General features: G+C 44.6%; 1 protein-coding gene across 7 annotated transcripts in view; it reads left to right on the plus strand.

Annotated features, from left to right (window-relative positions):
- The window catches only part of c2cd5 (C2 calcium dependent domain containing 5), a 154,036-nt gene that overhangs the window by 25,494 nt on the left and 101,638 nt on the right, over positions 1-26,904 (plus strand). For all 7 annotated transcript variants that reach the window (XM_084335043.1, XM_084335044.1, XM_084335045.1 and 4 more), the window contains exons 8-10: positions 427-587; positions 10,570-10,658; positions 16,489-16,597. In XM_084335043.1, coding sequence (XP_084191169.1) covers positions 427-587; positions 10,570-10,658; positions 16,489-16,597 — 359 coding nt within the window. The remainder of the gene's footprint in view (positions 1-426; positions 588-10,569; positions 10,659-16,488; positions 16,598-26,904) is intronic.

The raw sequence follows: 26,904 nt of genomic DNA on the forward strand, positions 1-26,904 counted from the left end.
AGAGCTTCTGTTTCTCCCAGTCACCCCGACCCAGTCTCCTCTTACCTTACTGGGACACATGCTTCTCCTCATCCTACTCCTGTGTTAGTTTTCGTCTGCCCTTTCTGTTGTGCCTTCTGTGTGTTTTATTTAATTTTTGTCATCTTCTTTTCTCGTTTGTTCAGTTTCACGTGGTCTTCTCTTCTGTGTGTTTCTGTCCTGGCTTCATATGCTTGCTTTTTTTGTTCCGCAGTCCAGAGTTCATCTGTAGCGCTTAAAAAAAAAACATGCCTCACCTTACAGCAAACGAGTCACACACCCTGAAAACCACCATCCCACGTACTTCACCTCACACATTCACTCACACACATGTTCAGAGGGCGAGGTGGCGACTGACATGTGTGACTGTGTGTGTGACTGTGTGTGTGTGTCGTGTTCTCCTGGCAGGCCGGTGTTCAACGAGGACCCACCCTCGTCCTCCGGCCCCCCCACCCCTTTCAGAGCCCTCCCCACCTCCTCCTCCTCTCCTCCCCCCTTCTCTCCCTCCAAGCCATGCAGCCGTCAGTCCTCTTCATCAGACACTGACCTCAGTCTGACGCCCAAGACTGGTAAGACGACACCCCCCCCCCCCCCCCCCCCCACCTCCCCCGTCTAACCCACCCCGACCTCTCTCCGTACTGGACCTCGCTGTGGTGCTCTTCTCTGGATGTGATGGTGGTTGTTGTTGTTGTTATTATTATTATTATTGTATTTTCTTTTATATTTTACATCAGTTTATTGATTTCTTTTTTGTGTGTTTTTCATTCGTGGTGTTGTGTTTTATTCTTTAACTTTGCCCCCCATCCTTCCCATTCCTCCCAGTGGCCATGTGTGTCTTCACCAGAACTGCCCTATCGGAGACCTTGACGCGCGTGATAGGGAACAAACGGGACCTCTTTAAGTCGATTCGACCTATCTCAGACCCTGCCTTCTTTTCTTGATCTGGATCAAGAAGAGAGGGGGCGGGGTTTGAGATAGGTCAATTAGCTGACTGATTGGTAATTGGGGGTCTTTTGTCCCCCCAGATTAGTTGGGTTGTTTATGCTTCTTTTTTAATCAAATAGAGAACTTCTGTAGTCAACAACGGCCCTAGAACTCTCGCCACTATCCATGTGCCCAGACGATAAGGTAGTAGGGCTGCCTCCTCTTAGGTGATTAATCCATCGGTTTCGAGACCTTGCTAGTCAAGTACCGTAGTCTGTTTTTATCCTTTTTTTTTTTTTTCTATTCTGAATTACCGGTAGTTATATCCTGAAGACATGATGAGCACATCTCTGGTAAGCCCTAGACTTAAAGAGGGAAACTAAATTATTTTACAAATTTGTTGATGAAATCATGTTGATCAACTAATCGATTAGTTTGACAAGTACTATGACTATTAGTCGACTAACAATGTCTTTAGTGGAAGACGGCCCTAGTAGTTTAGAGTAGTAATAATAATACTAATCTTTATTTGTATAGCACCTTTCATACAAAAATTGCAGATGTAGACACAAAATAGACATAGGCATAAAACTTGCATAGAATCAGCATAATTATAGACGGGCATAAAATTAGCAGAGAATTGATATTAAAACCTCTGGGATAAAAAAATATATATAATAGATTTCTGTCATTACAATCTATGAAATATAATAATAATAATTAAAAAAAAAGATTAGTATTAGACTTGTGGAAGACACACCAGGTCTCTCTGACATTGGTCTCCTCTCCCTCCCTCTGTTAGAAGCACTGTGTCTCACGTAGCGGCCGGCGTTGATCCAAGGTCACGTTGTGGTTAGAAGGCCCTCAAGGTTAATCACTGGGTAGAGTTACTGTAACCAGTGCCCTGTGGACTCCTTCCAAGCCTTCTAATCCGGTTGAACCCTAAACGGGCACACGGGTCCCGTAGGCCAGGGCTCCTACACCAGTACCCGCACCCCTTATCCCCATCCTGTTTTATTTTTCCTCCCTGGTGAACTTGTGACTCTTGTTTCCCTCTTTCACAATCTCTCTTTCTCTCGTTCTCTCACAAGTCTTTCTTTCGCTCTGTTCTGTCTTTCATCTTTCCTACTCTCACTCCGCATTCTTCCTCTCGCTCGACGTCATCAACTAGGGATGTAGCGATATTGTCATAATTGATGATACATCACAGTATAGTGTGTGTTTCTATAAGCATACAACAAATTGTACATAGAATACCATTTTAAACCATGGACACAAGAAAAGCTTAATTTAGTATTTATATATTAGGGCTGTCAAAGTTAACGTGTTAATAACATGCTAACACAAATTCGTATTAACAACACAATTATTTGGACATAATGTGTCATTTTGGTGACATGCATTTCTTGTATGTGTCTGTCCTCTGTAGCCTGTGTCTGTTCCCCTCTCAGTAGTCTGTCCCTCTCTCTGTAGCCTGTGTCTGTCCCTCTCTCAGTAGTCTGTCCCTCTCTCAGTAGTCTGTCCCTCTCTCAGTAGTCTGTCCCTCTCTCTGTAGCCTGTGTCTGTCCCTCTCTCAGTAGTCTGTCCCTCTCTCTGTAGCCTGTGTCTGTCCCTCTCTCAGTAGTCTGTCCCTCTCTCTGTAGCCTGTGTCTGTCCCTCTCAGTAGTCTGTCCCTCTCTCTGTAGACTGTGTCTGTCCCTCTCTCTAGCCTATCGCTCCCCCTGTATATGTGTCTCTTTCTATCTCTCCCCCTCTGTGTGTGTGTATATATATGTCTGTCCCTCTCTCTGTAGCTTGTGCGTGTGTGTGTGCCTCCCCTCTCTCTATCTCTCCCCTTGTATGTAATTTTGGTTATACATTTAATTGAATATACATAAATTTGCATCTGTCCACTCCTATCTTGAGTATTAAACTGTGTCCCTTTAAGGCACATCGCACAGATAAAATATGTGTGATTAATATGCCATTAATCACAATTAACTATGGACAATCATGCGATTAATCGCAATTAAATATTTTAATCGTTTGTCACCCCTAATATATATATATCTCAATACTGGTATATCGATACATTTTTAGTGTCAACTAAAGAACTTTAATTGATAGAAGTGCCATTCCCATTAACCTCTTAAGCCCGGCAATTTATTTCACGTCACAAATAAATCAATACAGTCCATGTTAAGTGATGTTGCTTTTCTTTTTCAAATGTAGCCAAGTGTAAAGACCCTAACCCTGTCAAAACAGCAGTCAAAGTGTATATTTTCAGCACTACGTTTGTTTACCAATGATTTTAAGTGTTATGAGCTATTATAAATTATAAATATGAGCTTATAAAAATCTCTGTGCATTGCACCGGAAAACTGACAATTTAGACGCAAATAAAGGAAGCCATCATGACATCATTGTAGTCCTAAGACAGACCCAGGGCTTTCGATGGACGTCTAAATTTCATAAAACTACACTACCCAGCTCACACCAGCCTCCGACAACAGAAGTACAACCATTTTTCTCTTCCAAATATTGACGTGATTTTCGTGTGTTTATATCTACAAACCTCAATATTATTGCCATAAAATACAACGTATATTGTTTTTTTTTACCTTTCTGTGAACGTCTAGGAAAAAAACTTGTGTCATACCAGTAAGAAATGGCGGAGCTATGGACGTTATACAAAAGTAACTGTACTTACAGTAGATTTCATTCACGTTCTTTGCTGCCCTATATCGGGCACCTAGTGGTACTAAATCCAGATTTAACTGCCATTGAAAGAGGAGATTTGGGCCGATCCATAGAGGTATGACTTCTGAATATGGCAAAATCCTTTGCTTCATTACAATTTACTCAAGCGCAGTAACAGACACAATATTTCTGACACTGGGAATACACTCCCTGAGGTCCATAGATGTCCCTAGATACCAAGAACACGCAAGTGGAGCAATCTTCCATTTACTTGGGTATGTACTTTTAGGCGGAAAATATGTCTAGGGCTTAACGGGATAAGATTTACATTTTTTAAATGTTCATTTTTCCAGAGTGCATCTCAAAATAGCTGCCATAGTATGTTTGATAATGTCATGGAAACCCTCTTTGGTTTGGTGCATTAGACTCAGAATGTTGACGGTCAGAAGACCTTCCAGTGTTGGTGTTGTTGAACATTCCAACTCTCTGAGTGCCATGCAGACAGAAGTTCAGAACACATTCAAAACAACCCTTTTTCCCATAACAACATTATCAAAGTCCTGTGGAGGCCGTCTTGGGTGCACCGGAGGAAGCTCTCTCCATCCATTAAAATATGTAAATAAAGTACTTATTGACCACAGGAAAAAGGTACATATTGTATGTTATGTTATTATGTAATATAAGTAATATATTGACATATTTACAAAAATGTACAATGTGTACACTATTACAAATAATTATATATATTTTTAAAGTAAGTACATATATATTCAGGGATGTGATTTTTCCGTTTTTAACCGGATTTCCGGTTTTTCGGACCTAAAATCATGATAAAAAAACATTCATACATTTCTTTAAAATTTAAAAAAAAAATGTTATGTTTTGATAATTTTTTCACCTGTCTAAGTGAAACGCGAAAGCAACATTTTTCAGACCTGCTATTCTTGCATAACAGATTTTCATTGGCTATCGATAATGTTAGCAGTTTTGTTGAGTGGCGCGAGATGCTGTAAAGACTTCAACACACTAGGAAACACACTAAGGGCCCGGGTCCACCTATCTAATTTTTATGGCCGCAAGTGTCTTTTTTCAATGTATCCCAATGGGGAGGGAGCTTATGCGGCCGCATGCTGCCGCCTATAGGAAATGCGCTGCAGTCGGCTTCTTTTTTCAGCACCTGTGTGCGGCCGCTCCCAGCGTTTAAAGTTGAATCTTTCTGAACTTTTCAGAGCGATACGCTGGCTCGTGCTGCGTTTTTCTTTTTTTCACCGCAAACGCTCCACCCCAGTACTACCGGCGCACTGCCAGCGTTTTCAGCTGGAAATGTGAGCTAAGTGTACGCATGCCCTAACACTGGATTGCTTTTGTAAAACTGACCAACCAGGGAAGGTTACTTGCAAGCAGTGCAGCAGTCTGCCACTCAACACTACTCAAGGGAGAGCAAGCATTGTCCAGTTAATGTGAAGCTCTGTAGAAACATCAAACTCTCAAGCATGAGGTACAGAAGCCAACCTAGACCAAGAAGCTGAGATGGAGAAATGTCACCACCTTCATTCTCAAAATCGACCTGAGAGCAAAAGAAAAGCAAAAGAGTCCATTAGTCCAACAGCAGCCCTTCGCAGTAGGCAAGACTTCGAGAGGAGGCGGTTACAGGTGTTGCACAATCTGGTTGCAAAGAAGAACACGTTCAGAAAACTTTTGAGTTCCCCTACAAACACAATTGGCAGTGTTTGCTGGTGGAAAGCCGGTGGGGTACGAGTCCTGGTCATTGCAAACAGCTACTCCTTCCTACTGGTCGGTCGGGGCGCCTGTTCAGCAGGGAGGGGATCTGGAGGAAATGGCGTGAACCTCCACGCACGTTAAGTTCTCCTGAGACACATTTTTTCACCCTAACCTTAACCACACTGTTACCTTAAACTAACCATAACAACACTGTTACCTTAAACTAACCATAACCTTAACAACACTGTTACCTAAAACTAACTATAACCTTAACCCTAACCTTAACCTTAGCCCTAACTTTCTATCTTAACTATAACTGTTAAACGTTAAAACAAGCCATCATCATAGTATTGCTGTGTTTGTATTTGGGTGGACGGGTGGTTTAGTCTAGCGGTCAGAGCACCCGCCCGTGACCACAAACATTGTTAGTTTGAATGTTTATATTATGTAAGTATCCGAAATGTAAATATATTACTTATACAATAAGTAAATATATTACTTATGGCTATAACAACAACGTACATTATGTATCTTTTCTCCCTGTGGTAAATTAGTACTCTTATTTACATTTTCTGTTGAGGTCGTGTTCATTGACCATAATCACACGACGGTCATTTAGCTCTTATGTCAAGCTCAGACAGGGATTTCCTTCCACCCCTTTCCCAAGGAAACTATAAAAGAAAGAAGGGTCATCACGTCAGAATACCAGAGTTCCATGCTCTGCTTGGTGCCCGACTTCTATTGAAGCCTGTATTAAAAAAAATATACCAGCTATCTGAGGAAATATGCATCATCCAATATATAAAGTTAGCAGGTTAACAATGCAACAAATTGCAGATAGTTCTGACATCTGAGGTAATAACTAGGGATGCTCGATATTGGCTTTTTTACCTATACCGATATTGTCCAACTCTTAACCCTTTAACGTGTTTAGACGTCATTCCTCGCCATGCGTAATCTGCCAATGACGTCGTACAGCGTCTTTGAGATCAATATTTCAAAAATCTGTCATGGCAATCATATTTCACCCACGGAGACTTGACGGGTGCTGTAGAGCTCCTCTCAACTCTCCAACGGTGCAAGACCGCCATCTGGTGGCCGATCGGCGAGGTGCCAAAACCGGAAGTGAGCGGCCGGAAGTGGTGCTCACCCATATTTCGTCCGGCCACTCGCTATCGCTCGCGGGACTCCAGCTTGATACACTGGATAGCGATCCGTTGCCAATAACTCGATAAACAACATGATTTGGACGTATATAGTATTATACAACCTGGAACTGGACCAACTAGATCGACATCCCATAATAGCGAACTTTCTGCTCCACGCTGATCGCCCAACGCTACGAGGAAGCTGCGGTGAGTTTCAGCGTGTTTGATTATTATTATACATACAAACTGCTCCGATCAACATATCACCCATACTACATAAATGATTTAACGTCGGCCACGGACTTATAAACCCCCCCTTATAAAGTATAAAGTTGCTACATCCTAAACGATAGATACTTGATGTTGAATGGGCCATAGTAATGTCAATTTAGCAATACAATTTAAAAAGTTATAGCCCTGCAAAGAAGGGAAACATCTCCATAGACTTACAGTGGTGGCAGAGAGTGGATTAAGATCAGAATAATCTCTGGCAGATAAAGGGTTAATTTCCGATACCGATATCAACCGATACCGATATATGCAGGGTCCCCCCCCCCCCAAAAAACGGAATAATTTCAGGTAATTAACATTACATATCTCTTGTCGTGGAATTAACACAACATTATGCATACTTTTGAGAATAAATAAAATCTGAATCTGTTCTTACTTGCTTGCATGGGTAAATAAAGGTTAAATAAAAGTAATTTTTTATTTATTTATTTTTTAAACTGCTACCGATATTTTCACAAATCATATGAGTATGTATGTCACAGTTGTACCCTAAAATCTGTCAAAACTAGCCTGTGAGCTTGATTGCTTGTGATCTGCAGTGTGTGCGACTGTATGTGTCTCTTTCCATCTCTCCCCTGTGTGCGTGTGTGTGTATATGTGTGTCTCTCTCTGTAGCCTATCTCTTCCTCTGTGTGTGCGTATGTGTCTCTCTCTCTAGCCTATCTCCCCCCCTCTGTGTGTGTATATGTGTGTGTCTCTCTCTGTAGCCTATCCCCCCCCCCCCCCCCCTCTGTGTGTGTATATGTGTGTGTCTCTCTCTGTAGCCTATCTCTCCCCCCTCTGTGTGTGTGTATATGTGTTTGTCTCTCTGCCAATATCGGGCGATAATATCGGTAGGCCGATAATATCGGACATCCCTAGTAATAACCTGTTTAAACGATCCCATTCAACTCGATGTCAACCAAACTGAAAGTTTCCACACTTGGCACCAATGTGCGTTCACGTACTACACAGTGACAGGATGACCCTTCCTTTTATATATATATATATAGTTTCCTTGCCTCTTCCCACCTAAGATGACATAAGAGCTAAATGGCTGCTGTGTGAATATGGTCAATCTCAGTTCTGTGATCAACTCTCCACATCTCCTGCATATCTTATTCCTTCTCCACTTCCTTCATGTAATTCTCCCTTTTTTTCTTTCACCCACTTTACGTTAACGCCCCCATTCCCCCCCCTCCCATCGCTCTACCTCTCTTCTTCTCTTTCTCTATTTTCCCCCTCTCTGCTCCCTCTTTATCTGTTTTCCGCGCTGGACAGCGATGAACCAGCCAATAAGGAGCAGGCCTGGAATCTTCCTCTGCCCCAGTACCCCCACCTTCTCCTCTGACACTATGCTCTTCCCCGGCTCTGGGCCAATGGGCTGCGGGCATCACGGGTCAGGCCCCAGAGCCTCTACCCCGCCCCCTATCTTCTCAGTCCACTCAGACTCCTCCTTGCTGAGGAAGAGCGTGTCCTTCAGTGGGGATCTGATGCTGGCGTCCTCCGGTACAGTAGGGGCACTGTGCTGCTGCTCTCTAGTCAAGACTAGACTCACACCAGCTCTTAGAATGAGTTCCTTGTTACAGTGTCCCGTCTGAGCACCTACTAACTGTAGTAACAGCCTCCCAACAGAAATGCAACCTCTGCGAGGTGGATGTGAATAATATGGTCGCAAAAATGCTCTTTAAAAGGGATAGTTCAGAGTCTTGCATTCTGTCTGATTTGTAACAACCAGGAGGGGGGGGTCTGTCAGTCCATCCAAAAAGCAAGAATTTGCACCAGTTTTTAGTTTTTTGAGATATTGGAAGCGGAAAATGTTATCAACATGCAAGTGGAATTCAATGGGGGGGCATGCAAATTGCATAGTAACAGAATTGACATATCAAGCTCTTTTCTTGACCCTCCAATCACAAACTCGAGGGAGGCAACAGTTGTGATTGGAGGATCGCAAAAAGAGGGCAGGGTTTGAGATTGTGCGTGACCAATCAGAAATGCTTCTTTAAAAAAATTATAATGCAGTGGTCACTGTCCACAGTAGGCCCCTTCTCCTCTGTTAGCCCCATGTTAGTTTGATAGTGGTACAGTTAGATGAAGTAACCTCGCCTCTTGCTGTCGCCCTGCGCGGAGACTACTGACTGCCCTCACCTGACTTCCTAACCACGGTTCTCTACTCCAGCATGTGGCTTTGATGCATTTGGTGTTGGTCAGGCATGCCCATCCCTTTTGGTTTATAAAGTAGAGAGGGAGAGGGAGCTAGTAGATGTAGGAAGACTAGGTCAGTGTGGAGATGAAGACGGAGCAGGTATCTGTACTACTCTGTCTAAATTGTTGTATGCATGATACAATGATACAATAATGATGACACGATACCGGTAATTGCATTAAATGGCTGTAGTATGATTTCAAAATAAAATCAACAGGGGGTGCAGCTTGATGGTGTAGAGGTCTAAGCACTCGCCTACCACTACAGAGACCCGGGTTCAATTCCCGGGCAGCGGTACCTCCGGATTGGTCAGACGTCCCTACAAACACATTTGGCAGTGTTCGTGGGAGGGTACGAGTCCTGGTCGTTGCAACAGCGACTCCTACTGGTCGGTCGGGGCGCCTGTTCAGCAGGGAGAGGATCTGGGGGGTGATGGTGTGAAGCTCCGCAAGCGTTACGCTCTCCCAGTGAAACAACCAGTTGTCGGGTGAAATGTCTGCTGACTCCACGTGTATTGGCGGAGGCGTGTGGTAGTCTACACCCTCCCCAGACCAACAGAGGAGGCGTGTGGTAGTCTACACCCTCCCCAGACCAACAGAGGAGGCGTGTGGTAGTCTACACCCTCCCCAGACCAACAGAGGAGGCGTGTGGTAGTCTACACCCTCCCCAGACCAACAGAGGAGGCGTGTGGTAGTCTACACCCTCTCCAGATCAACAGAGGAGGCGTTTGGTAGTCTACACCCTCCCCAGACCAACAGAGGAGGCGTGTGGTAGTCTACACCCTCCCCCGACCAACAGAGGAGGCGTGTGGTAGTCGACACTCTCCCCAGACCGACAGTAGGGCAGCATGTGGTAGTCTAGACCCTCCTCAGACTGACAGTAGGGCAGCATGTGGTAGTCTACACTCTACACCCTCCCCAGACCGACAGTGGGCCAGCATGTGGTAGTCTACACCCTCCCCAGACCATCAGTGGGGCAGCATGTGGTAGTCTACACCCTCCCCAGACCGACAGTATGTGGTAGTCTACACCCTCCCCAGACTGACAGTATGTGGTAGTCTACACCCTCCCCAGACTGACAGTAGGGCAGCATGTGGTAGTCTACACCCTCCCCAGACTGACAGTATGTGGTAGTCTACACCCTCCCCAGACTGACAGTAGGGCAGCATGTGGTAGTCTACACACCCTCCCCAGACTGACAGTAGGGCAGCATGTGGTACTCTACACCCTCCCCAGACCGACAGTAGGGCAGCATGTGGTAGTCTACACCCTCCCCAGACCGACGGTATGTGGTACTCTACACCCTCCCCAGACCGTCAGTGGGGCAGCATGTGGTAGTCTACACCCTCCCCAGACCAACAGTGGGGCAGCATGTGGTAGTCTACACCCTCCCCAGACCGACAGTGGGGCAGCATGTGGTAGTCTACGGTCTACACCCTCCCCAGACCGACAGTAGGGCAGCGCAACGGCCAGGAAAATAATTGGCATAGCGACTAAATTGGACGATATGGGAGCAAAGTAGAAAGGGACCGGCATGATACCTAACAGTTTGGCGTTCGTGTAAAACAATGTGATTGAAGCACAATCCTTTTTGTCTGGTCAGGGATGGGGAGTGGAGGCAGCGCCGGGAAGGAGGCGGGGCCTCTGAAGACCCTCCTCCGGCAGCAGACACAGACCGCTCTGGAGCAGAGGGTATGGCAACACTCACTCACCCACCCACCCACCCAGGATGACTAGCGGCCATTCATTTGACAGATAATGGAGATCCCAATAAGACAAACAAACAACTCACACACACAGAGAGGGGGGGGGGGTAGAAAGAGACACATACAGGGTGAGAGAGATAGGCTACAGAGAGAGGGACAGACATGGTCTACAGAGAGAGAGACAAACACATATACACACACAGAGGGGGGAGAGATAGGCTACAGAGAGAGAGAGACAAACACAATTATACACACACACACAGAGGGGGGAGAGATAGGCTACAGAGAGAGAGACACACACACAGAGGAAGAGAGATGGGCTACAGAGAGAGAGACACATACACACACGCACACACACAGAGGAAGAGAGATAGGCTACAGAGAGAGGCACATATACACACACACACACACACAGAGGAAGAGAGATAGGCTACAGAGAGAGAGACACATACACACACACACAGAGGAAGAGAGATAGGCTACAGAGAGAGAGGCACATATACACACACGCACACACAGGGGAGAGATGGAAAGAGACACATACAGTCGCACACACTGCAGATCACAAGCACTCAAGCTCACAGGCTAGTTTTGACAGATTTTAGGGTACAACTGACATAGTCATATGATCAATTTGTTTGTGTGTGTGTGTGTAAGAGCGAATAATGTTCCCCCTCTCTGTCCTCTTGGCCACTCGTGCTACTCAGGGAGCGTCCTCCTCTGGTTTGTTAATAAACGCCAGGGTACGTGTGTGTGTGTGTGTCCCCGTCATGTGACCCTCTTGACTGCCTGACTCTCTCTCCACACTCCCTTAACATCCTTACCAGCTGACAAGCACCGCTCAGTCTGAATCAACTCCTTACCCCACTGCCTCCTCTGGAATCGTAGATCTCAAGGGGGAACGGATGGGGTCGAGCAATCACGTAAAAACCTCCGCCATTCTTAAGTTGCTCGCACCCATCCCACTCTTAATAGGCGGCATATTGATATTACCCAGAGGGTGGATGTATGGAGTTATTCCTTTCAGCTCGGGAGGGATGTGTGTCTCCTGGATGCTCCTGTTAAACCTCTCCTGCCTGTTTGACTACTACTCCTGAATCTCTTTGAGTTGTTTTCCCCAGCGGTGGGAACAAGCATGCTCACCTCATCATTTCATTTCATTTCAAAGCTTTAAACTCGAAAGGCAACTGAGGTTTCCCTCGTTTACAGTCACGTCGAGTGTACATACAGAAATAAGCCAAAAAAAGGCATATAAAATCATAACAATAAGACTACAAGACGAGGCAGAAAGTTAAGGATAACTAATCAATTAAAACACGTACAACTTGATTGACAAAGGTTGGAGATCAAGGTTTTAAACTCTGCAACAGAGGAGAGAATCTCGAGCTTTAGGGACTGTTGGAGTTAATTTCATGAGCTAGAGGGGCATCATAGCAAAATGCAGATTTACCCTGTTCAGAGCAAACTCAAGGGACTTTAAGGACACAGTGAGGAGTGGTAATCATCACCTCATTGCTGCCTTCCTCCTCCTGACTGGGAAGATGTCAATAGCTAGTTAGCTTCTACTGCACAAAGATGCCGGAGAGAGGGGGAACCTAGTGGCCGTTCTACCCTCTGTCCACCCACTTAAGCCATTATTAAGTCATTCATTCCATACTGTACACTTTGCATGGCTGAGGATCTCAAGCTCACTTCCCCCAAAGTGCTCTTTGGTTCTTTCTAGCCTCTCATGGTCAAATTGGATGATGCATCTTCTCTACTCTCTGGTCTATGGCATGGATTTGCACATATCTTCTTTTGATGGGAGCAGGTGTCCTGGAATAGCGGTAGTGTCCTCCCGGTCCTCTCATCCAGGACCCCGCGGGCGCATAAACCATGTGCTTTTCTTTCCACTTTCAACTCCATAACTAATTGAGGCATTCATTTAGATCACGAAAGGGTTGGATTTAGAACAGTGTTTCAGTGCTTCCCGGTTTGATAATGTCAGATTAAATCCAATCCATTCAGATCTTACAGCAAATGCTCCGGCGCGTTGGGTCGGGGGAGGGGGAGGGCCACACCTCGTCTAGTAGTGTAAGGTGGAGAGGTGGGGGTGGGCCGTGGTTGCATGGGGGCTACACCATCCTACTCCTACCCCTTGATGCATGTGGGCCTTTTCCCTCGCTGGGCGGTGACGATGCGGTAACAGCATCTCGGTCAAATCCGGGAAAGGTTTCTCATTCTTCACTACAACTGTTTATGCTTTTTAATAGTTCATTCAAAATAAGAATATAATTTAAATAATCACACCGCCACACTGAATGGTGTTCAGTTGGGCCGGGTGTTGGAACTAGCAGAAGGCACCTATGGATATCCAGCCCGCAGGTTCAATACCACAGTGTCCGTCTTTGTCTGGTCATTGTATTCGACCAGCCCTCTTTCACCATTAGTGCAATTTATTACAATGATACTAGCAAGTAGGGGTGGACGGTATGGTCTAAAATTTATATCACGGTATAATTTTAAGCATAGACGGTAACGGTATATATCACGGTATCAGTGTTTCCGTTAGAATAATTTTTTTTGCCTGATAGGCAGGCTATATAAAGAATGACATCCTCAAGGCATGTAGATTTATAATATTTTAACTTAAAACTAGGCTACTTTTGCGTATAAAGTCATTATATTCCAAATAAAATAAGTCCCGGGTCGAGACTCCGTGCTGCTCCCATTGCAAACAGCGGGGCTGGATTTTGCTAGAAGCATATGTAGCTGCAGAGCCGCAGAGCCAGTGGCTCTTTCAGGTCGTTCAGCCGTTTGGTGGGGGGGCGCTGTTAAGCGGGCCTGTGACCAGACCTGAAAGAGCCACTTGCTCTGCGGCTCTGCAGCTGCATGCTATTTCGCAAATCCACTGCTGCAGCCGTCCTCCCGTCGTTATCATAACACTAGTACACACATATCATAATGTTTACAGCAAACTGTAGTTGATCACCAGGTATGTTTTATTAACGTAGAATAATTCATATAAGAAAAACGATAGGTAAGATCTCTTACCTTTCTCCACTGGTTAAAAATGCCAGGAACTGAAATTGAAACTTGCTGTGCGCCGCGGTGATATGTGTTTATTATGAAATGACAATTGCGTGTTGACACGCCCAATGCGCCCACTGCGCGAAGCCTCCTAAATAACTTTTTCCAGTTTGCACATATCTATTATCTATGACTAATTCGATCTATTTTTAGGGGCAAATGCGATTGAAATAGTCGCGCTGTGGTTACATGACGTCATTGCTATTTTAGAGCTGCCCTACCGGTTACACGGTATAGTCAAAATCCATACCTTAGAGCAAATTCATACCGTTTATACCGTATACCGTTTATACCGTCCACCCCTACTAGCAAGTATGGATGTTTCCCACCTATAATAAATAGATACAATAAATAATGTATCTATAAGGACAAAACTGCTTAGCTACTGTAGCTCTTTTCGCCCTTGTAACAAAGATAACTATAGAAACAAAACAAGTGGCGTTGTGTTTTTCATTCATATTTGACAGACCTCGAATACACCCCTTTCTAGGTATTGTGTGTCATGCCTCGAAGGCTATACACCCCTTTCTAGGTATTGTGTGTCATCCCTCAATGGCTATACACCCCTTTCTAGGTATTGTGTGTCATCCCTCAATGGCTATACACCCCTTTCTAGGTATTGTGTGTTTCATGTCTCAAGGCTATACACCTCTTTCTAGATATTGTGTGTTTCATGCCTCAAGGCTATACACCTCTTTCTAGATATTGTGTGTTTCATGCCTCAAGGCTATACACCTCTTTCTAGATATTGTGTTTCATGCCTCAAGGCTATACACCTCTTTCTAGATATTGTGTGTTTCATGCCTCAAGGCTATACACCCTTTTCTAGATATTGTGTGTTTCATGCCTCAAGGCTATACACCCTTTTCTAGATATTGTGTGTTTCATGCCTCAAGGCTATACACCCTTTTCTAGATATTGTGTGTTTCATGCCTCAAGGCTATACACCCTTTTCTAGATATTGTGTGTTTCATGCCTTGAATGCTATACACCTCTTTCTAGATATTGTGTGTTTCATGCCTTGAAGGCTATACACACCTTTCTACATATCAAATCAAATGTTTCTTTATAGCCCGAGATCACATGGAATTCCCTCCATGGGCTGTACAAGTAAAAGAAGAAACATCACAATAGACAAAGAACAAAAACCACCATGAAATATACCATGGTGGTATATTCATTAGTACTGTCAGGCGATTAAACATTTTTATCTAATTAATTACAGGATTTGTAATGAATTTATCTAATTAATCACATTTTAATCGCATAACCATTTTAGGCCTGATATTTTATATTCTATAATCATATTTAAAATTGCATGTGTCCGGATGGCAGAATTCAGTACTGTATCTACAAAACCTTCTGTTTAATCATCTTCCCTTTATTAATTTGCTTAGATTTTTCAGGTCTGGTCAATTTTAGCATGGTGTTATTCACAGTGAAAAAAATTATAATAATTGAATTGATATTCTCATTTGGTTCATTACAATTTACTCAAGCCTAGTAACAGACACAGTATTTCTGACACTGGGAATACATTCCCTGAGATCCATAGATGTCCCTAGAATCAGATACCAAGAACATGCAAATAGCCCATTTAAAAAGAAGTTTGTAAATCTTTATTCTATGTTCTTATGGAATGAATGAGATTACAAAAAAGTTATAATAATTATATATATTAAAAGAAATGCAAACATTTAATTAATTGAGGTAATTTTCCAATTAACACGATAAAATGACAGCCCTAATATTTATATATATATATTATAAACCATATCGTGTCATGTTTAGAAAGCGAATACACCCTTCTCTAGATATGGTGTGTCATGTTTTGAAGGCTATACACCCTTCTCTAGATATGGTGTGTCATGTTTTGAAGGCTATACACCCTTCTCTAGATATGGTGTGTCATGTTTTGAAGGCTATACACCCTTCTCTAGATATGGTGTGTCATGTTTCGAAGGCTATACACCCTTCTCTAGATATGGTGTCATGTTTCGAAGGCTATACACCCTTCTCTAGATATGGTGTCTCATGTTTCGAAGGCTATACACCCTTCTCTAGATATGGTGTGTCTCATGTTTCAAAGGCTATACACCCTTCTCTAGATATGGTGTGTCTCATGTTTCGAAGGCTATACACCCTTCTCTAGATAAGGTGTGTCTCATGTTTCGAAGGCTATACACCCTTCTCTAGATAAGGTGTGTCATGTTTCGAAGGATATACACCCTTCTCTAGATAAGGTGTGTCATGCATATGGGAAGTGCTGGCAGCTTCCTTGTCGTCTAGGTAACGTAAGATAATTAGTAGGGATGTTCGATATTGGCTTTTTTACCGATATCCGATATACCGATATTGTCCAACTCTTAATTTCCGATACCGATATATGCAGGGTCGCCCCCCCCCCCCCCCAAAAACGGAATAATTTCAGGTAATTAACATATCTCTTGTCGTGGAACAACATTATGCATACTTTTGACAATAAATTAAATCAGAATTTGTTCTTACTTGCTTGCCTGGGTAAATAAAGGTTAAATAAATGTGAAAACCGATACCGATATATCACATTTTAATGCCAATATCGGCCGATAATATCGGACATCCCTAATAATTAGTGCTCAACTTTACATCTGGCTTTGCATCACATTGTGCTGCCTGTTTTCAGCCGCCTGTGTAGAGGCAAGAAGATGGTGAGGGATGGAGAATAGGGTTTGATGTGAGAGTGACACACGTGTTTCTGTCTGCAGGAGTTCCCCTTTTTCACCTTGACGTCTTTCCCGCCTGGCTTCCTGGTTCATGCCGGGGGCGTGGTCAGCGCCCGCTCTGTCAAACTGCTGGACCGCATACACAATCCTGGTGAGTTCAACACACACACAAACACACATGCATACACACAAACACACACGACTCCTTTCTGTCTGTTGGCTCATTGTCCCGTCAAAGTGTTTCGAGTGATCACCGTGGTGTGAATGTCCAGTCTCCTTGGCAACTGGCTGTCGGTACAGGCTGCACTTGTTGAACACTTTAGCCCACCTGTATATATGTAAATCTGAACGTGGACAAGAATTGGACAAGAAGAGAGGTAAATCAAGGTATATCAAAATTCAAGAGGTTTATTTGTCACATACATACCAGGGCATACAGTGAAATGGGGGTGGTCATGCCTGCATCGATTGTGCAATAATACAATAATAAAATAGACATAAAGAAAACAGGTAATAAGAAGACATAAGATGTGCATGATAAAAATAGACGTGCTAAATTCCTGAGAAGGCACTGGTTCCTATGTACACTACTATACAATAGGGGTGTAACGGTACACAGAAGCCACGGTTCGGTACATACCTCGGTATGGGGTCTCGGTACGAGTTCGGTACAACAGAATTTTTTATTTTTTACAATTTAATTATTATTATTTTTTTGTATACATAATTTATAATTATTATTATATATTTATTATAATTATTATTATTAAATAGAATAATTTTCTATAGGCTTGCCGTGGTAGTCAGTGATACTGGTGTCATTCTGTGTTCAGGCATCCACTTGCCTACTGCCTCTTTAACAACTTATCCTTGATACATTTCAGTTTCACTTCTAGAGAGAATTTAACTTCACGAGACTGAATACTAGAGAACAGATGACATGTTACAACAATGGCAGAGGATTATTTGGATTACACAGTAGCAGTTCAATTGGAGAGGAGCTCAGAGAGAGAGAGTATGTTTATTTTTTTTATTTGATCAGCTGTGCCTGTGAGTCCGGCGGGGGAGAATAGAATGTTGGTGTGTTTGTTGGCGCCGCAACGCGTGTGTGTGTCTTTCCATTGGTTTCATTTGGTTGACATTATTGGGCGAACAAGAAAACGAAAGAAAACTGTAACATTGTAATGACCCTGCAGCTGTTCCAATTCGGACTCGATGTGCCCGGCCACGCACGCATTCTCCCACGGACACGAAACCCGCGAGTGCCTGCATGCATGACTGGTGTTTGCGCTGTGAGGCGTATTCTTCGTATGGCTGCACGTACCGCACCGTGATGGCCGTACCGTAAATTCGCGGGACGAATACACGTACCGTTACACCCCTAATTTAGAGACATACATACAGTACTATGTAAGAGAGAGAGAACATAATAAAAAGTTCAAGTTGAAAATGGCCAGGGCAAATATCGGTATCGGCCGATTGTGTTATTTGAACAATCGGTATTGGTCGAGAATTCATATCTGTGCATCCCTAGAATATAGATTACGGTTATGATCGTTAACCTCAAATTGAAACGAGGATTCCCAGTTAAACTGGGCGTCAACTAGGGGTGGGACGATACATCGATCCAGATCGATATATCGATCTATTATCAATAATCAAATAGGATCGATGCCACGTAAAAAGATCTTCATATTGCGATACTCTTATTTTGAAAATCCGGCGACGTCATCGCCCCGCGCCCAGTGTTGTGAAACTCCGTTTAACATCAACAGCACACAGAGCGTCACTAGAGCAAGACTATTGTGCCTATTCTGTGACCCAAAACATGTCCCTGCTGTTTTATTCCGCAACGGGTCCAATGCATCTAACCTGCTTTGCAATCCTCGCCACTCCATTATGCCCACGTCGCGTTAAAGATCGAAGATAACGTTACGTTAGCGTAAGCTACTAAGCTAACAAGCTAACCCAGAGCCGAGCAAGACTATTGTGCCTATTCTGTGACCCAAAACATGTCCCTGCTGTTTTATTCCGCAACGGGTCCAATGCATCTAACCTGCTTTGCAATCCTTGCCACTCCATTATGCCCATGTCGCGTTAAAGATCGAAGATAACGTTACGTTAGGGTAAGCTACTAAGCTAACAAGCTAACCCAGAGCCGAGCAAGACTATTGTGCCTATTCTGTGACCCAAAACATGTCCCTGCTGTTCTATTCCGCAACGGGTCCAATGCATCTAACCTGCTTTGCAATCCTTGCCACTCCATTATGCCCACGTCGCGTTAAAGATCGAAGATAACGTTACATTAGCGTAAGCTAACAAGCTAACCCAGAGCCATAGGCAGAGAGAAGTGGGGACTGGGAAGGAGGTTGCATTCTCGGGATAGCCCCACTAACAGGATCTGGACGGCTTTTCCAGCCAAAATACAGCTCTGTGACAGTGAATAGGATATTAATATCGAGAAAAAAAAGAAAAACAAACCAAAAACAGTGAACAGGAGGTCTATTTGTATTAAAAACAATAGATTGTTTTTCATTTAAATGTCTGGAAGAGCTCAAAAATAAAAATGTCAAATGATATTTCCATTGCCTTTTTTTTGTTGATTTACATGTTACTGATTGTGTTAAATGGGCATATAATATCGTCTCATATCGATCGCAGGCACCTGAATCGAATCGTATCGTATCGTGGCAGACTGTGTGATATCGGATAATATCGTATCGTTGTCCAAAGAATCGATATCGTATCGTATCGTGATGAAACTGGTGATTCCCACCCCTAGCGTCAACCCCAGGCCTGTCTCAGTCGCTCAATCTCCGAAAACGTTGGAGCAAATTTCCAAACAGATGTTATTTGGATAAACTGACCACATATTGGGGAATCTAAATGGTTCCTTTCTCAGCTGAAAACATATGAAAACATAATAAAGTGACATAATAATAGTCCTGGATTGTACATTACAACAGCTTTCATCCTTCCGCCATCGCTGGCGGTTGTTGTGAAATGCATTCTGGGATACTTGGCTGTCACGAAGGATCCATCCGTTGGATCCTCCAAAAAAAGACTGCGTTTCTCGGCCGCTTTTGAAGGAGCCTTCGGAACGGGACAGCCTAGGTCGTGTCGCTGTGACGTATTCGGTCTTCCAAACGCAGCCTTTGAAGGATACAGCCCATGAATTGAGACCCAGCTTGTGTGCCAGTCGAGCAGCAGTCTTGTGTGTATGCCGTGTAAGGTGCTGCCCCCTGCTGGAGGTGAGGCATAGTAGTAGTGCACGCCTCTTGTCTGCCTCTGCTGTGTGGTGTTGTTTGCTGCAGGTGGCGCTATGGCGAGGCGCTACCAGACACTGTGTTCAACTCTCCTCTGTCTCTTGTCATGAAGCAGGCTTCTCCTCCCTGGCCCCGTTCATACGTATCGTGTAATCCAGACTTCTGTGCTTGAGACAGGCGTTGACAGCAATGGGACTTCTGCTGAAACGTTTCCATGATAGTGTTCCAGTAAGAGTTTGGACTTAGGCCAGTAGCGTTAGCCAGGAGAGTAGTGTTGTCAGAGTATTGAACCGTTTTTAACAGCTGGCTATCACAATACTTTTCAAGTATGGGTGTATCGTGCAACCCTACAGGAGAGGGCGATAGAGCTCCCCCTCCTCTTTGTATTTGGGTCTGCTCTGCGACTTCGGTAACGGTTAAACTGATCTGTGCACGCTGGTGAGCGGAGAACGACGGAGTGCTCGGTGAAGGGGAGGTGCTGACTGATGGAGACGCAGGGGAAATCCCAGGAAATCAATAGTCAAAGTCAATATCGTACGTCTTGGTCCGTTTCCCCACAGGCTACATCTCCGCCTATGGAAAATAGATCTTTCCTACCTCTCTTTTATATTCTACATTAGATCCTGTGAATCTGGCCTGAAGACCTTCTTGAACATTCCTTGGTTTACAGTCTTCCTGCCTAAATTGCTCCCTGATCACGACGGGGGGCGGTGGGGGGGGGTTTGGTTTCCACTCACAAACCATTCTGAGAAGAGCCCTGTTCATGTTGCTAGCTTGCCTTGAATGTTTTCAGCCATAGAGCAATGTTCAAATACATTTCTAGTAGAATTCAGACTTCCTCCCTTCCCCATTCTCTTATAGCTTCTACCCCCCCCCCCCCCTCTCTCCCTGAAGGAGAGATCAGGCTTTTATCTTCCTCATCTGTTTTCTCTCCTCTCCTTTCTTCCACATTGCTCATTTTCGTTTAGTTTCTGTTGAGTACGCCTGTCTTTTTAAGTCTCGTCTTTTTGCACAGTGAGTGGAGTGGAGTGCTGTTGTGTTGTGCTTGTTTTATTAGTCTGTCTCTTCTCTTCTCTCTCTCTTTATCTCTCTCTGTACTAACGGTGTGTTCTGGCCCAGCGTTGGGTAACGCACGCTCATACAAACTGCTAGACTGGAATATTGTCACTGCAGGTATTTCCCTTCCCTTTTACTGCTCTCGCCCCCACAGGAGCAACGGCAGCTCAGTGAAGCCCTGTTATAATACACGTTACGATGTGGTCGTCTACTCTCTTGACATACATACGAGACATCGCACACACACACAGTGTTCCTTACCAATCAAGTTGGCAGGGTATCTGCAGGGTATTAAAAAGTCTTAAAGTATGGGCGGCTACGTGGCGTAGTGGGCAAGGCGCTCGCCACGAAATGCTGGAGATGCTGGGCTCGTCAGTTCGAGCCCAGCGCTCCACATTTGCTTTCAGTTTAGCTGGTCGTCCGTACTAATACACATTGGCCGTATGAGAGATCGCACTGTTCAGGTGAAAAGATGCGACAGCTGCTTCCTTGTGTACCGAAGGGGACACGTGATGCAAAGCTTGGTCCTCACTGCAGCCGAACAGTGGGACGCATAGTCTAGCAACGTTCGAGACAGGGGAGGGGAGAATTGAAGGGAGAATTGGCGAGGCGAAATTGGGATGGGAGAAAAATAAGGAGAAAAATTGGATAAAAAAGATAATAAGAAATAAAAAAGTAAATCCACAAGTCAGATGATTGACAGGAGCTAGCTTGAGCTGGGTAGTGTCGTTTTTCGAAATTCCAAAGCCCACTGAAAGCGCTGGGTCTCCTCTCCTCATATGACTACAAACAAAATGGCGGCGAGCATTTCCTAGCGTCTATATTTGCCTGTTTCTGACTAGATTTCCAAAACTCATTTTTCACACTTTAACCTATTGGTAAACAAACGTATTGCTGAAAATATACACTTTGACTGCTGTTTTTATATGGTTAGGGTCTTAACTCTTGGCTACATTTGAAAAAAAGAAATGCAACATTAATTCATACAGTCTGTAGCGATGGATTTATGGCATGATGTAATTTGCGGTCCACCACCGGACCGCTCGGGCTTATCTCATTCAGCGGCAAACACGATATTTCTCGTGGTTCAATGCCAAGCGTTGAGCGCCAAAAACTAGATACCTAATTTTTTGTTTCATTTTCCTTTTTTTATTTAAATTTTTTTTTACACTAACCACTCACGTGGGCCTTGTGAGTGTGGATTGGACCTGCAATGACGATTGAATCCTGCCAGGTGGCAGTATCACCTACCTTATGAACATGCATGGGCGGCCCCATAGCCCCCAAACAACTAGGGACACTACTAGTAGGTTGCGAGTAGCAGTGAGCAGGACACGTTCGACAATGGCGATCGCCTAGAGCAAACTATTGGATATTAGGAAAAATACTAAATGGACTATATGGATGATGATTATGGACGATAAGGTGTGTTTCCACCAGACTATGTTGGACTCAGCATTTCTGGTAAATCATAAAAATACTATAGTCAAACCGGCTGATGAGGAAACCTATTCGGCTCCGTCTATAGTCTGGCCTGAGCTGAACTGAACTGAAAAAATTTACTGTTTTGTCCCTGTTTGACTATAAATAGTGCCTGTCAAATAAGCCATACTATTGTCTCCATAGCTATAATATAGAATATACGATGGGTCCGCAAACATCGTGAAAATGGTCAATAACGCTGGCGCCAGGGAGTAAAGATGGGAAAACAGCGTGGCAGTCAATGAATTAAGAGGTTAAACGGTATTTATAACGTTTTTAATTTAATTTGCACAGATATAAAAAAATATTGGGGGAGATGAAATAATATATATGAAATGCTTTTGTATTCAAGTTGTTGTTTTTTGCGGGGCTACCGGGAGCTTGGTGGCTTGTATGGAACAATTTAAATTGATGCGCAATTGCAGCCGCCAGTTCAGTGTCGCTATGTGTTTTAGTATTTTTTTGCTAGTATGGTTGTGAAATTGGTATTCAAGTTAGCTTCGAGTGGTATTAAAAAGTCTTAAATTGAACTTGTTGAAACCTGCAGACCCTGATTATGATTATGTCACATATGATATGATACTCAAATCAAATCAAATCAAATTTATTTATAGGGCCCGACAACACACGTTAATGTCCCCATGGGCCGTACAGATCTTCTTTAAACAAGTCAAGAAGAAAACATAACAATAAGTCAAGAACAGAACAAGAACACCATAAGGTGCAAACATTTTTAGATGGATGCAAATAAATGAAAGAATGCAAGCACTCCCAGACATACCCCACGCGAAGGTAAGGAAAAACTCACTAAAACCTAACAATAGGGAAAAAAGCTCCACAGGCAGTGTGGAGGAGAGAAACCTTAGAAGGGCCATTCAAGGGGGGATCTCCCTTCTTAGATGTTGGTGATAGTAGTGTTGCAGACGGACAGTTGGTAAGCATGCACTCATGTGTGTAGTGGAACACAGATGAGTGCATGCAATAGCAACTGTACATTTTGAAAAATTAAAGATAGAGCTAATAGCGATAGCAACTGAACATTTTGAAAGATTAAAGATAGAGCTGATAGCAATCTATTTGAGGCACAGGGGCGGCGCAAAGAGGGACACGTCCTCCCCGTCTTAGTCAAGGGACATTTAACACTCCGGTCGTTGCTCAGGGACAGCCGGAGACAGGGAGATAGGGGGCGGCGCAGAGAGGGTCACGAACTCCCCGACATCATCGCGGGACATCCGGCACTCCGGTCACCACTACGAGACCTCCGGAGACAGGGGGGCACGCAGAGGGGGTCGCAACCTCCCGGCCTTCGTCACAGGACGTCCAACACTCCGGTCAACACTCTACATACAGTATGAGTACTGTACATATGAGACATCACACACACATGTGCAACAGTGCAAGTGTCCATGCCAGTTTAAAACGAACCCGCAATAAGCCTGTACTCTCACTAACGATTCACTGAGCTGCCATTCTCCCCTCGCTAATCGATGTGTGTGTGCACATTACATTGAGTTGAGCATGCGCTGTGTTACCCCTCCCCCAGATCCTGCTTGGCTAGACCCCCCCCTCCTCCACACCCCACCCACCCCACTCCTGCCGCACAGCAGAGCTGCAGCGCCCGCCCCACCCTAACGTTGTCCCCAGAGCTGCTCTCTCTCTCTCTCTCTCTCTCTCTCTCTCTCAACCAGCATCATGGTGGTCCCGCCCATCTAGACCAGAGGGAGGTTTAACACTTTGAATGCCAGCCACGACATAACACGTGTTAGCCGCCCGCCCCCTGAATGCCCACCACGACAATTAGCGTGAACTTTTTTTTATTAGCGATCTGAATTCATATTTCATCAACTAAGTCTACCGTTGGGAAACCAGCCCCACCAGGAGCTCAGATGTGAAAAAAGCGCCCCCTATCGTCTCCCAGATGGTAATGCACCCTTTTGGAATGGACTCAATGAAAATGGATGAGAAAAAAAAACTCCGGAATCCACATTTTACTTCTCACGCATGTAACCGGAGATGATCCCAGTCATTGTGGAGCCTCAGAACAGCGTGTAATATGTGTTTTACAGTCGTGCATCCTTAACTCACCGGGCCGTATTCATACTGAAGAAGAGGAATGGAGGGAGGAGGGATGACCAGGTGGTGCTGATGGAGAGAACAGATGATGATGGATGTATGAGGGGAGGGGGGGGGGGGGGTAAGGATGGAGTACGGGGGAGTTGGTATGCTATTGAAAAGGGATGTTTGTTGTTGGCTCTGAACACCAGACTAGGGCTCTGAGGACTCTTGTGGTGAATGAATATGGCCCCTTTTTCTAATAATAATAATTAATTTAATTTGTATAGCGCTTCTCAATAACCCGAAGTCGCTGACAATAGTCGGGAGCAAAGTAAAAACAAAGAAACAAAAGCAAAGAAACAAAAACAAAGAAACAACAAAGAAACAAAAACAAAAGGAACATGAGACCATGGGGGGGAACAGGGAAGACAGCATGATAGCACAAAAAGAAAGGAGACAGACATCAATCAGGTTGGAGGCGGGGGGAGGGGGGGGGGGGGGTTATGGGTGGGAGGGGGTTGAAGGGGGTTGAAGGCAAGGGAGAACAGGTGGGTTTTGAGCCGAGCTTTGAAGGTGGAGAGTGTAGGGGAGTCTCTGATGGACTGAGGGAGGGAGTTCCAGAGTCGGGGTGCAGTGCGAGAGAAGGCCCAATCTCAAGTTTGAGTTTGGATGTTGGGACAGTGAGGGAGGCGGTGGAGGAGGAACGGGTGGGGCGGTAGGGAAGTAGGAGATCAGTCAGGTAGGGGGGGGCCAGGCTGTGGAGGGCTTTGAAGGTGAGGAGTAGTGTTTTAAAGTTTATGCTGTGTTTGATCGGGAGCCAGTGGAGAGAGTGGAGGACAGGAGTGATGTGTTCACGGGACCGGGTGTTAGTGAGGAGGCGGGCGGCTGAGTTTTGGACCATTTGCAGTTTATGGAGGGAGCGGGAGGTGATGCCAGTGAGGAGGGAGTTGCAATAGTCCAGGCGGGAGGAGATGAAGGCGTGAATGAGGGATTCAGCAGCAGGGGGGGAGAGGCAGTGACGGATTTTTGCAATGTTGCGGAGGTGAAAGTAAGATATTTTTATGATGGAGCGGACGTGGGGGTCAAATGAGAGGGTGGGGTCAAGGAGGACACCCAAGGTTTCGGACTAGGGGGGAGGGGGTGATGGTGGAGTCATTGATGGTGAGTGTGATGGGTCCGGATCTGGTGAGGGTGGTTTTGGTGCCAATGATGAGAAGTTCCGTCTTGTCACTGTTCAATTTGAGGAATTTGTGAGTCATCCAAGTTTGGAGTTCGGTAATGCAGGATTCGATGTGACTGAGGGGTGGGCTGTGGGGGGATTGTGTATTGATGTAGATTTGGGTGTCATCAGCGTAGCAGTGGAAGTTGAGGTGGTATTTACGGATGATGTGACCAAGGGGGAGAATGTAGCAGATGAAGAGCAGGGGGCCAAGGACTGAGCCTTGGGGGACCCCCTGTGTGACTGGGGAGGGGGATGAGTGCACACGTGGTCATGAGCATGCACGTGAGTGTGCCTGTGCCTGTGCAACATTTAAAAATATTTTTTACTTAATGTATTTTCTTTAAAGGAGCCCCGCTCCTGGGTCTGATCTGCCTGACCATGACCAGGGTTTCCGTTTCTTCCGTGTCCTGGAAGATTTCAACGTCCCGGACAAATGGGAACAAATATTATCTGTGTTTATTGAGCTTTAAAACAATTGATATGCTATTTGAAGAATCACATTAAAAGTAGGCTACTTTTGCTTATACATTATATTCCAAATAAAAGACGTCCTGTCACGTTCATAACCCTGTCCCCAAAGTCTGAGTGTCAGACTAGCTTTAGCCATAATGTTGTCGACTCAAGACTGTTTCCTGTGTTGTTGAGACTCTCTGAGCTCCGCTGTCTAGTTCAGCACCACGGACAGCGCCTAGCTGCCTCCCCCCCACACATACACACACAGCTCAAAAACTAAAACTAAAAGGGCCACTTTTGGGGGCGATCATTAACTCATTGACGGCCAAAAACGTAATATACAGTGTTTCGATCCTTTGATCTTTTTCCTTTGATCCCCGTTCTACACACTCGGCCGGAGCTCTCCGAGTTACCCTGGCACAGCTACCTACGTTGGAATTGCAATGACGATCGATTCTCACCAGGTGGCAGTATCGCCTACCTTATGAACATTTGTTCATAATGACACGTTCGACAATCGCGATCGCCTAGAGCGAACTATTGGATATTATGAAAAAGACTGAATGGATTATATGGATAATGATTATGGACGATAAGGTGCGTTTCCACCAGACTATGGACTATGTTGGACTATAATCAAAACTATAATCAAACCGACCGATGAGGAAACCTATTCGGCTCCGTGGTATAGTCTGGCCAGAGCACACAATAGTAACCTGCAATGCAATGGCGAGCGAACTATTGGATATTATGAAGAAGAAGAAGACCAAATGGATTATATGGATGATGATTATGGACGATAAAGTGCGTTTCCACCAGACTATGGACTATGTTGGACTATAATCAAAACTATAATCAAACCGACCGATGAGGAAACCTATTCGGCTCAGTCTATAGTCTGGCCCGAGCAGATGAAGAAGACGG

Source organism: Notolepis coatsorum (genome assembly GCF_963971535.1).
Source record: "Notolepis coatsorum genome assembly, chromosome: 18".
Lineage (NCBI taxonomy): Eukaryota > Metazoa > Chordata > Actinopteri > Aulopiformes > Paralepididae > Notolepis > Notolepis coatsorum.